The sequence below is a fragment of the Equus asinus genome, chromosome 10 (genome assembly GCF_041296235.1).
Source record: "Equus asinus isolate D_3611 breed Donkey chromosome 10, EquAss-T2T_v2, whole genome shotgun sequence".
Taxonomy (NCBI): domain Eukaryota; kingdom Metazoa; phylum Chordata; class Mammalia; order Perissodactyla; family Equidae; genus Equus; species Equus asinus.
In genome coordinates this window covers 59,734,894-59,747,211 of record NC_091799.1, presented here as the reverse complement: position 1 = coordinate 59,747,211, position 12,318 = coordinate 59,734,894, and the positions used below count along the sequence as shown (strand labels likewise).

General features: G+C 38.9%; 1 protein-coding gene across 2 annotated transcripts in view; it reads left to right on the top strand.

The window, feature by feature from the left end:
• Window positions 1-11,675, top strand: part of CWC27 (CWC27 spliceosome associated cyclophilin) — a 221,027-nt gene extending 209,352 nt beyond the window's left edge. For both annotated transcript variants that reach the window (XM_014848509.3, XM_044772370.2), the window contains one exon: window positions 11,242-11,675. In XM_014848509.3, the coding sequence (XP_014703995.1) occupies window positions 11,242-11,404 (163 nt within the window). In that variant the 3' untranslated portion in view covers window positions 11,405-11,675. The remainder of the gene's footprint in view (window positions 1-11,241) is intronic.
• The last annotated feature ends 643 nt before the right edge of the window (window positions 11,676-12,318 follow it).

The following is a 12,318-nucleotide window of genomic DNA, read 5'->3' as shown; positions in this document are numbered from 1 at the left end:
TATATGACTAGTTTTGATTAATTCACTTGAAGTGAATCTAAAAGCTTGTGATTTTTGTGTTGTACTTTATTAAAATTATAATAACTACCAAATGTTTGTTAACACAGTTACCCACATTTTCCAGAAATTATTTTGGTCTTTAGTTTTCATTAGCAGCACAAGTATCTTTAAAATGTCAGTCATATTTGGGCTTCCAAATTTTCTAGCATAAGAACTGGGAATCTGGCTTAAGCTTGGTAAATAATTTCAATAGCTTCTCTTCAGTTGCTTATCTGTAATTTTTATTAATTTTTTAATAAAAAGAGTAGGGAAGCATAATTCCTCACTCCTTAGGTGTGGGCTGCACATAGTGACTTCCCTCCAAAGAGTACAACATGGAAAGCAGGCAAAAAAGAGTAACTTTACAGTGGAGAGAAACCTGACAAGCTCTCCCTCAGCAAGATGATGAAGGTCAACATCCACACTGTAAATCACGTTGACAGAATGTATCCTTTCTATGATGTAATGAAAATTGCAGTTTACATTGTGGCCTTTCTCTCAAATACTCATAAGCCTAGTCTTATCATGAGAAAAACATTAGACAAATTCCCATAGCGGGGCACCCTACAAAATACCCAACCAGTACTCCTCAAGACTGTAAAAGTGATCAAAAACAAGGAAATTCTGAGAAATTGCCACAGCTAAGAATAGCCTAGGAGGACATGACACTAATGTAATATGGGATGCTGGAACAGAAAAAAGACGTTAGGTAAAAGCAAAGTGGGTTAGTCTCCTAGGGCTGCCATAACAAATTACCACAGACAAGGTGGCTTTGACAACAAAAATCTTTTTTCTCACAGTTCTGGAGGCTAGCAGTCCAAGATCAAAGTGCCAGCAAGAGTGATTTCTGATGAGGCCTCTCTCCTTGGCTTGTAGACAGCCACCTTCTTGCTTTGTCCTCACGTGGCCTTTTCTCAGTGTGCACGTGCTCCCAGTCTCTTCCTTCTTTTAAGGACATCAGTTCTCTGGGATTAGGGCTCCACTCCTATAACCTCCTCTAATCTTAATTACCTCCTCAAAGGCCCTATCCCCAAATACTGCCACATTGAGAGTTAGGGCTTCAACATATGAATTTGGGGGAAACACAATCTAGTCTATAACACTAAGGAAATCTAAATAAACTGTGTGAGCTTTACTTAATAATAAGATATCAATATTAGTTCATTAAGGGTAACAAATGTACCATACTAAAATAAGATGGTAACAATAGGGACACTTGGTTTAGGGGTATAAGGGAACTTTCTGTACTATCTGCTCAATTTTTCTGTAAATCTAAACCTCTTTTAAAAATAAAATCTAGTTAAATTGGGGCTGGCCCCGTGGCCAAGTGATTAAGTTCACGCACTCTGCTGCAGGGGGCCCAGTGTTTCGTTGGTTCGAATCCTGGGTGGGGACATGGCACTGCTCATCGAACCACGCTGAGGCAGCGTCCTACATGCCACAACTAGAAGAATCCACAACGAAGAATATACAACTATGTAATGGGGGGCTTTGGGGAGAAAAAGGAAAAAAAAATTAAATCTTTTAAAATAAATAAATAAATAAAAATAAAATAAAATCTAGTTAAATAAAAATAAGTAAATTTTTAGAAATATTTTTTTGAAAGAGTGAGAGGGTAATGGTCTTTCCCAGTCAGATGCCCAAATTATACTAATTAAAGTAATAGGATACTATACAGAGTGAATTATTAAAAAAATAAAGTTGGGACAACTAGGTAGCCATTTGGGGAGAATAATTAAATTAGAACTTATCCGACCCAATATACTAAAAGAAATTTCTAAACTGATAAAAGATTAACAAGTGGAAAAAAGAACTGTAAAAGTGCTAGAAGAAAATATAGGTGGATATTTACATCATCTTAGTGTGAGGAAAGAATTCTTAAGTATGACTTTAAAGATGGAGACCGTAAAGGAAGAGACTCTCACTATGACTATATAAAAAATTGTAAAGTTCTGTATGGAAGGTAGGAAAGAAGGAAAAGAGAGAGGGATGGAGGGAGGAATAAAGGAGATAGGTAAGTGAAACTCCACAAAAAACAAAATTAAAGAACAAATGACAATTAGAAAAGATATTTGCAATTTATATGATGAATAAGGACTTACATTATTAATATATTAAGAATTCTCACAAATAAGGCAAACATGAATGTGCCATCTTTTTTCAAAGGGCAAAGCACACGACCATACATATCACAAAAGAAAAAATACAAATAGCCAAAAACATGGGGGAAAAAAATGAAAACAAAATCAATCTATTAACCAAAGTAAAATAAGGCACTCTGCTGATGAGAGTGTGATTTGGTATTTCCTTTCTGAAGGGAAGTTAGATCATCTGCATGAAATACCTTAAAAATGTACAAATCTTTGCCTAGGAATTCTACTTGTAGGAATTTATCCTAATCATTAATAAAGATTCCCTATTAGAAATGATAGAAATATCTTCAACAAAAATGGGGAATTTATCGGCATGGGAAGCTTAAGGAATGGAGTTAGGGCATGGCTGGATCAGAGTTGAAACAGAGTCAGGAATCTCTCTCTTTTTTGTCTCCTGGCTCCCTTTTCCTCTCAGTTGGCCTCATCCATAGGCAAGCCTCTCCAAGGGGTGGCAAAGATGGCTTCCAGAAGCTCTAGACTTACATATCCATATGGCCAACTCTGTAGCTCCAGAAAAATCCTTGAGCCAATTCTGTTTGACCTTGATCTCATCACTGGTTATTCTGGGCAGGCGTATACCACGTGTCCATTTCCTGGAACAAGAACAGGGGCTGTCATCCCACTCCAGCCACATGGACTAAGAGTGAGGAAGCGTCATTTCTGAAAGGAGAAGTACTATGCTACCAAAAGAAAGAATGCTGAACCAGGCCAAAAAAAAAACAGATATTTTGTACAAATTTAAAAATCCAAATATTTACTATTTACGTAGATATTATTCACAGCATTGTTTTTAAAGGTGGAAATTTAAACAAGCCTAAGAATCCTACAATATGGGGTTGATTGTACATTATCTCCAGGATCAAATACTAGACAATGAATAAAATGGTGTAGAAGTATAGTTATTCATGTAAAAAGATGTTTGTGCTATAGTTGGGTATGAAAAGCAAATTACAAAATATATGCATTATGATTCCTTCAAATATATATAGATATACATGTCTGCATACATACATACATGCATGCATAGACATACATAGGAAAAAATGCAGGAAGCAGTGTGCCTATGTTTACAGTTATTGATGAGCCATGGAGTTACAGGGAGTTGTTTTTGTTTTTTCTTTTTGCTTCTCAGGATTGTTTTACTTTGCACAAAGAAAAAACACATAAAAACAGTGAATATGTGTTAATCATGCTATGAAATTTATAAAAATAAAATAAAATTTCTATAATTCTTTGATACCATAAACAGTTTCTGCCCTTTGAATGGCTTGTAGTCTAGGATAGACGGGACATATTTTAAAATATACATATAAGCCCCCAAAGTTAGGTTGGATCAGTAGGTTATATGTGTATGATAATATTAAATGAAAACACTTTCAAAAAGGCTATGCAGTATAATAGAATTTTATAAAAATGATAAATACTTATACAATCACAGTGTATATGTAACACACATACACACAAAGTGCAAAATAAGTTGAAATATGATAAAAGGTGTTCAGACCACACTTTTGCAGGCCTGCGGTTTGAACCTCATTCTAACTATGTGAGGTCAATGGGGTGCACATTACCATTCCTTCTTCACGGATGAGGAAACAGAGGCCTGTGACAAGCAATGGGACTTTCCTACAGAAACAGTTAGTGACTGGACTGTAACTCAAGTCCTGGTCTTCTGACTGCAGTCACAAAAGCTTCTGTAGACAGTGTTACAGAAATTGAGAGGCAAGAACAGGTCCTGAGGACCGGGCAGTCAGGCGACACTTTTAGGAAAGAATGGGAATTAAAGTAGGCTTTGCAGGGACCGGGGCCACAGAGCAGCAGGAAGGAGTGGTGGGGCATTCCAGAGAAATGACACGGGCGATAGTGCCGCAGCCCGTCCATGTACGGAGCAGGGTGTAGTCCTTTCAAAGAATCACATGTGGGCAAAACTTGAAAATTGTTTTGTCTTGCTGAAATTTTTCTTTAAAAACATAAAGGACTGGTTTTGCTTTTCAAATACAAGTCTCCTTTCAAGTCCTCCCCCACAAAAAAACCTTAAACTAGCTCATTTAAGTTTTCTGATCCGTAGTCCCATAGAATGATAAACTGAAGTAATAACCAGGAGTTATTTAGTTAGATTTCATAAGAATTCTAACTTAGAGAAATGAAAAGCTGTCAACACAGTATACTAAAGATAACTTATGTGGATGACAAAGTTTCACAAAGAATGGCAAGGCCTTTCAGCCCAAGTAGAGGAATGCAGTCTAAGGACAATAAATGCATTTCCCCCACCTCACACCTCAAAGACTAAGGGTACAGAAGATAATGCCAGTCACTAGGCAGCTTAACTCGCCCATTTGAGAAAGATAACTGTTAGATTTTCATAGCATAAAGTTAGTGGTGATGGAAATACTTTGTTTTAGCTTTTTGAGTATTAGCCTTTTCTCTGGTATTGTGGACTTTGAGAGGAGAGTTACTTACCTGGAAAACTCAAGGGTTTATAAACATAATGCTAAGTAATTTAGAATTATGTATTAATACTATCAAGGAGAAAGGTGAACAAAACCAGCATTCTAGCCAAAGGTTTTAAAGGTGACTGACTACCCAGAAACATTTATTTATTCAGTGAACATTTATTGAGGGCATTCTTCTTGCCAAGTATTAGTGACGGGTGCTGGTATAAAGGCCAATAAAACAGAGCCAACTGCAGTCTAGTGAAGGAGAGTAAACTAGAGAGATATACAGAAGAAGGCCTTAATCCTAGTGGACAAAGAGCAGGACAGCCAGGAGAGGAATCAGGGACTGGCTCCCAGAGGGGATGACACCTCCGCTGATAGGAAGGAGAGGAGAAGTGAAGTGTATCACCATAGAGAGACGGAGCAGACAGGAGAGAGCAGATTTTGTTCAGGAACTGCAAGTAATTCAGGATGTCTGAAGCATAAGATGTGATGGAGGAAGGCTGACATAGGAGCTTGGAGAGGGGAGCAAAAGCCAAATCATAGAGGCCACATATGAAATTTGGGTTTCATTGTGTAGACAATGGGGAGCCACTGAAGGATTAAGAAGAGGAGAGGTGGCACAGCGGTTAAGTTCGCATGTTCCACTTTGGCGGCCGCGGGTTCACCAGTTCAGATCCTGGGTGTGGACATGGCACCACTTAGCACGCCATGCTGTGGTAGGCATCCCACGTATAAAATAGAGGAAGATGGGCATGGATGTTAGCTCAGGGCCAGTCTTCCTCAGTGAAAAGAGGAGGATTGGCAGCAGTTAGCTCAGGGCTAATCTTCCTCAAAAAAAAAAAGAGGAGAGTTTTCATGGCTAGATTTGCATTTCTGAAATATATATATAACAGAAAAGACCTGGATATCATCATCAACCACAAGGCCCTCCTTAGTAATTTGATGTCTGAGAGGTGATTGCTAGACATTCCCCTCTACAGGGTCAGTCCATGGACCCTTGGCTCTGCCTGTCTTGGACCTCCAGCTGAATGGGGTGTCCCTACCTAGCATCCTCATTTTAGGAAGCCTAAGGAGAAACTGGGACTGATTCCAGAGAACAATGATAAAAGGCGATAGGAGATAAAATTTTACAGTGAAAATTAATTGCCTTTTTTTTTAAAGCAAGTGTTCACCTAAAAGAGTGGTGCATTTTCCCAAAGAGGTGCCCATATTGCTTAAGACATTTTTGGAACTTCTCTTTTGGAATTGCTGTAAAGGCCAGTCTGGGAGCCACACAAATAATTATTCTTGTGCCTTTATAGTTATATTTTTAAAATTTTGTATTTCAAAATGAGCACTACCCAATCTGATTTTTATCCTGCTCACTAGACTTAACGCCGTATTGGCTTTTGATCTACTTCTAAAATTAAATCCAGCTTCACGAGATGAAGGTTCACCTCCGAGGACAGTCAAGAAAGTGCCTGGTCAACTCCTTACCAGCTTCAAGTTTCTTGACCATGAATCTCACAGGCTGCCTGTGAAATGGGGGCGATGATAACGCCTTCCCTGCCTCTCCCATACAGTTACTGTGAAGATAATCCCAGGCAACTTGTGAAAGCTTGTCATAGAGTGCTATGTCAGTAGATGCTCTTATTATCATTGCTCACACTTTGCAGACAATTCCAAATTGTGCATTTGTTCTGGTGTCTGTGCGTTCGTCTCCCTAACAGACTGTTCCTGTAGGATGACAGGGCCTACATCATTTTTGGCTTTGTGTCCCATGTCTGACACTGGGTCTCACACATAAAAAGCCCTCAGATGTTGGCTGAATGAACAATTGAATCTAGCTCCTTGCCTTATCCCCAAACCTTATTAAGAAATAGATAATACACTTGAGATTATTCAGTTAAAATAATAGGCTCAGAGGCCGCTGAAGCTTCTTCAAATGTGTGAGTAGCTTGTCATTAAGAATCAGCTTTTCTTCATCTCTGAAGGGGCCAGAACAAATGGCTGATGAAATCAATCAATCTGAAAGTGTAAAGTTTCTTAAACTTTAGTGCTGCTGTCTTCACTTTGGCTATACTTTAAAATCACTAGGAAAAATTTTAAACTACTAGTGCTGGGGCCCCAGCCCGGGACAAGTCAGTACTTCTGGAGGTGGAGGCTTGGCCTTGATAGTTTTGAAAACTCCCCAGGTGATTATAATGTGCAGCCTGCATTTGATGCCGGGCTCTGGGGTTAGACTTGGAGAAACATTGCTTTAAAAAAACTCTATCTAGTTCTGCACTAGGTACCATAGGAAACAGAAAAGAACATAAAGCGTGCTCCCACCGCAGTCTACAAGGAGTAAAAGCCAGCCGTCACTGATAGGAATGCAGTGGAAAAGCAGCAATCAGTGTGCGGAACTATGAGAGGTCATGAAAAGGTGGACTTGTGCTGAGCAGGAGACTCTCTGCAGAGCCTGTTAGACATTTTAGAAGTTTATCACAGAAATAAAAGACAGCCCCTGCCCAGAAAAGGAAGTCAAGTGTTAGTTTAGCAAACCAGCTCGTGCCAGCCGGCCAGCGTGGCCAGCACAAAGGGCCTGAAGGCTTTGATTCACAAACGCAAATCACCATTCTCAGCACCAGGAGCACAGCTGTGAACAAGACTCAAACAGTCTTGAATAACCGACAGTCTGTTCACAATTAAGGAAACAGGCAATTACAAAATGGTGAGAGTTGATGAAAGAGACGAAATCAGGTTGGTGAGATAGGAAGATCCAGTTGTTGGAGGCCTTTAAGGGTCAGGCTGAGGTCTTTCAGTCTGATAGAATAGCCGATAGTTCCCGCTCAGAGGAATGCTCTAAGAGAAATGCGGAAGAGAGACTGTTTTAGATCCTTTGGAGGACGAGAAGGAGACGTAGCAAGATGTAGAAAAACTAGGACACCTCCCATCTAAGGGTTGGGTGACAAGCTCCTAAACTAGGGTGACTTGAAAATGGGAAGGAGTGGTTTATAGAATTCTCAGAGAAAAAGATAGCTGTTTGCATTATATAAGCATGGATAATTTGAATACATTTCAGTCAGAAATGAATTATTAATATTGGAATTCTATATTGAGTTACTGTGTGTCTGAGAATGAGTAACTCTTGCATTCCCTGTTAATATTAATTGCTGTCATATCTTAACTTATTGCACAATTGTGTGAGAACTTTAAAAACCGAGTGTCAAATTAGTGAGGTTAGTTAAGCTTGGGTTCTTTTTGAAGAATCACTTGTTTACTTTTGTTTATAATTCCACACAGTCTCATACAAAAAAACTTACCTGTCAAACACAACCTCTGTGAAAATGGTAAGCCTCCATATTTCTCTGACACACTAAAGTCAATGTTATTTGGGAATCGAGCTTATGTAAAACTTTTTGTCTTTGCCTTCAGTGAACAAGTTCTAAAATTTTCATATGTAAATGATCAGAGTGTAATTAATTCTAAAAAATTCAGTGCTCTTGTTGGGCCAACTCCAGGACCAGCCATAGAGTGGATAGTATTGAGATATCGGTACATACAAGATTGTAAACTACCAGACCCTTATGTACTGGAATAAAGTCTGTATTCTAAGTCTGCTTGTGTAGTCTCACAGGAGACTGAAAACGTGGGCATGCTTTCAATTCATGCGGTCTGTGATTTATGGAGGCACATAGGTCACAAGTTTATTATGCTGAAAATCATAGTAACTATTTTGTTTGCTTTTTAAAATGAAGTGACCAAAGCATGTTGAAAGATAAATGGGTGAAGCATTTTGATTAGGCTTTTATTTCTATTAGAGATTAAATATTATTGCTGAGTAACCAGCCATGCTAAGTATTACGATATTAAAGCTGAAGTAGTTTGTAAGCTGATAGCCCCTGCTTTCCTTTGGGTTTAGGTTTGCTATTAATCAAAGTGTTGGACTTGTTTAGTGCAGTGGTGTATGAAACAAACAGTTGAAAAAGACAGCTACCGTAATTTACGGCTTTCTGTTTTTTCAAATTTGTAGGGAAATCTGTTTCTTTTTGTGGACTTCATGCTGTTGTTCACGTGTCTAGATCTCATTTCTTATACCAGAGACAACTAAACTCAATAACTGCAAGATTCTCTCATGGCATAGAAAGGAGGAAGGTGCCTTCTTATGGTTTTAATTGACAGATTCTGATAAAGTCATTTTTGAAATGTGGACAGTTCCCTACTAGAAATGAATACTGCACAAAACCCATCTGTATTTTGGGTCAGAGAAAGGGATAATTTTTAAAATAGAAAAATGTGTATATGGAAAGATGTTAATAAGTTAACTAAGATAGTGGTTTTTGTTTTTTGACATCAGTATAGGAGTACTGAATAAAATTATCTTAAAGAGCATATGATTCCAGCTACTTCTTGGTTTTAGCTTAGGTATCTGCACAAGAGTCATCTGGAAAGCTGCTAAGCACTGACTGAAATGCAGTCAAAGTCTGGGCTCCGCGTCATGTGTGGGAAAGGACAGTCTTGCCACTCTTGTCAACTCAGTCCTCATCAGGGGTAATACACTTACCATTTCTAAAGAGTGCACTTCGTGGGGAATGCAGCACAGAGTTACGAAGTGTCAAAGAAGACCACCTCTCAATATCTGAAACAAAAGACCTCATTTATTATTTAGTTAAGTAAGGAAGAGCTATGCTTTCAGGCACAGTCTCTCTGAGCAGAGCAGGTTGCAAATCGTCTGTAGAGTTCTGGGGTCAGGGATTGTTTAGGGGTTGACATCAGCCTCAGAAGCCCCATTATTCAGCAGAGACTGTCGGTGACTGGCTGGCTCTCAGAAGCATGGTCACTGGACTGAGTTTGCCACTGATGGGCCAACTTCCAAAAGCATGAGGCTGTCACTGATTAGTTGGCTGTCAGAGGTGTGTTTACTGAAGTGAGTTGTCACTGATCATTTAGGCCCAGGCAAGTCATCATTAATTGATTAAATCCGGTCCGGTTGTGTTTCAGACTGGTTCCAGGGGTCACTTGTTACCATGGCTGTAGAATAATCAGCCTTTTTCTGGGCATTGGGGATTGTTTTCTTCTCATAGCTAATACTTAAACACTGTAGGAAATTGAAAGCACAAGAAAATCAGACTCTGAGGAATCCACTAAATAAGCAATGATCCTATGATGCATTTTCCAAATAAGGATGTTTACTAAGGCAACAGAAGTATAAAAAGCAGTTCTCACGTGTGATATGTGATGTTCATGCATTGAGATCAGTTATGAAATGTGATGCAGATAATGTATTATTAATGATAAAGTATAGAAATGTGAAGGTGATTTGCTTCACTTAGTAAGTTAAAGTAGACTCTAGGTCATCCATATAATAATATCACTCATACTCACGGCATTCCCATAAAATTTTCTGGGATGTAGGGAGTGGGACTGGCAGTACGACTCACCTGGTCAGCCTGAACGCTTAGTAATTGTAGAGTCACTCATATTGCAGCATTTTATTTCCCTCCCAAAATCTTTTTAGGATTCTTTAAATTCTGAGTATATCCATGGGAGTTTGTCACATACATAAACCTCGCCCAGCATTATTTCTACTACAGGGGGAAAAGCGTGGGGGACCTCTCCTAATAACTACTGCCCAGATCTCCACTCATAGAGGAAAAAGAAATGAATGTAATTTTTGGATTTCATCTGAAAGTTACAGCAGTTGTATGGGGAGTGTTAATCCTACAGGTGATTTAGCCCTATCTGCTGTGATAAAGAAAAGTGCTGGGTAGGCCTATTTTAAAAATTGCTTAAATAACTTGTGGGAAAAGCCTTAGTAGTTTTGTTTACATATAAAACCTGAACTTTTCTCTTTCCAGATTCACTCAACTGCCCTGAAATCTGTTGTTTGGACTTCCCTTTTTATTCCTGACACCTCCTAATGGGGGCAGAGCTAATCACTTACATATTTCCCTGCTGCTAAGGATAGCCAGCTTATGACCACTTATGATTCAAGCACATGTTGATACCTTAAGACCAGTCGGCATTTGATAAAGTAGGAAGGCAGGATGGTTAGATTTGTCATACTCAACAGTAAGAGGAGGAAATTAGTCCATGGAGCTGTGCCAAAAGCTTAATTTCCTTTTGTATGAGAAAAATTTTTTTCTTAAACCCAGCAACTCCCCAGAAAAGGGAGTCACAACACCATTTGAACAAGAATTTTCTTAACACATTCCCTACCCTTGACCCATTTAACTAGTGAAGACAAAAAAATCAGATAGGGCTGGAGTTTTGCTCTGCAACCTGGCTCACTCTGGCTAAGTGAGTGTGCCCTTTAAAGGACACTGGCAGAATGCTCTCTGAACTTAGTTTAAGGAACACTTCTGGGTAGAACTCTTTTAACCTCTCATCAGTGAAGGAACCTAAAGTGAAGACTGAGGCAAAGAGACTCACCACTAGAAATACAAACCAACAGAACAAACTCCAGACATGTTTTTCAAATTTAAGTGTTTTCTGAGAAGCTGGTTTCCATGTGGTATACACGAGTAAACAATAAACCCCTCTTGGTGTTCTGTCCCCTTATGGTTCATTATGCCAAGGATGGTGTTGTATAGAATTTCTGCTTTCAGTTCTCGTGCCAAAATCACTGAACCATCTCTCTCCCTCTTTAGGATGTCACATGTACTTCAGTTCGAGGATAAAAGCAGAAAAGTGAAAGATGCAAGCATGCAAGACTCAGACACGTTTGAAATCTATGATCCACGGAATCCTGTGAATAAAAGAAGAAGGGAAGAAAGCAAAAAGCTGATGAGAGAGAGAAAAGAAAGAAGATAAATGAGAGTAATGATAACTAGAACTAGCTGGAAATGTGCCTGCAATACATGGCCTTCTAACAGCCATTATTCCCAACAGCATCACTTAAGGGTGTGAAAAGAAGTATTTTTGAACCTGTTGTCTGGTTTTGAAAAACAATTATCTTGTTACATTAATTGTGGAATGATGTAAGCATATGCTTTTGGTTACTGGTACATGCTTTTTTTCCTAATTGACCTTTTATATTGCTAAATCTGAAATAAAATCACTTTCCTTCCAGTTTACATGTTAACCATTTGCAGACTGCACAAGCCTGTTTGTGTCTTTTTACCCTAAAATATGTGAAAGCTTCATTGTCAAGATTTTCTATAAGAAGTTCTTGCAGAAAGAATATTTGAGGGAAACCTCCCTGGCATTCTATTACCAGAGTACTAACTTTGGAATATAATTTTTTTAAATTATATAATGTAGAGATTGATTTTTTTTGTTTTGCATATAAACATGCAAAAATAGCCAAATCAGTAAGACTCAGTAGCCTCATGCCTTAAATCTTGAGGAACTCCCAAGCAAAGGTTCACACCTGCATCGAGGCCGACGCCTGGGTTTTATGGATGCAGTCAAGACACTAACACACTAAGTAATGTCAGCCAAGCTCACTGCACATCCTGGCCTGACACCAGGTCACCTGCCTACTTCTCTGCCCTCCTCAGCACAGCAATGGCAAGAGCACATGCAGAGGCCCCATTCTAGCAGTAGAACTCATTAAAAATTTAGCCTTTGATGAAAATCACTTATACTGGTTATCTACCATGTATCATCTATATTTAGTCAGTTTTTTCTAGAATCTGAATGCTAAAATTATACCACAGGCGAACTTTCGGTTATCTAGTAACACCTCACCAGCCACGTCTTTTCAGATAAGTGTCTCATTAGCT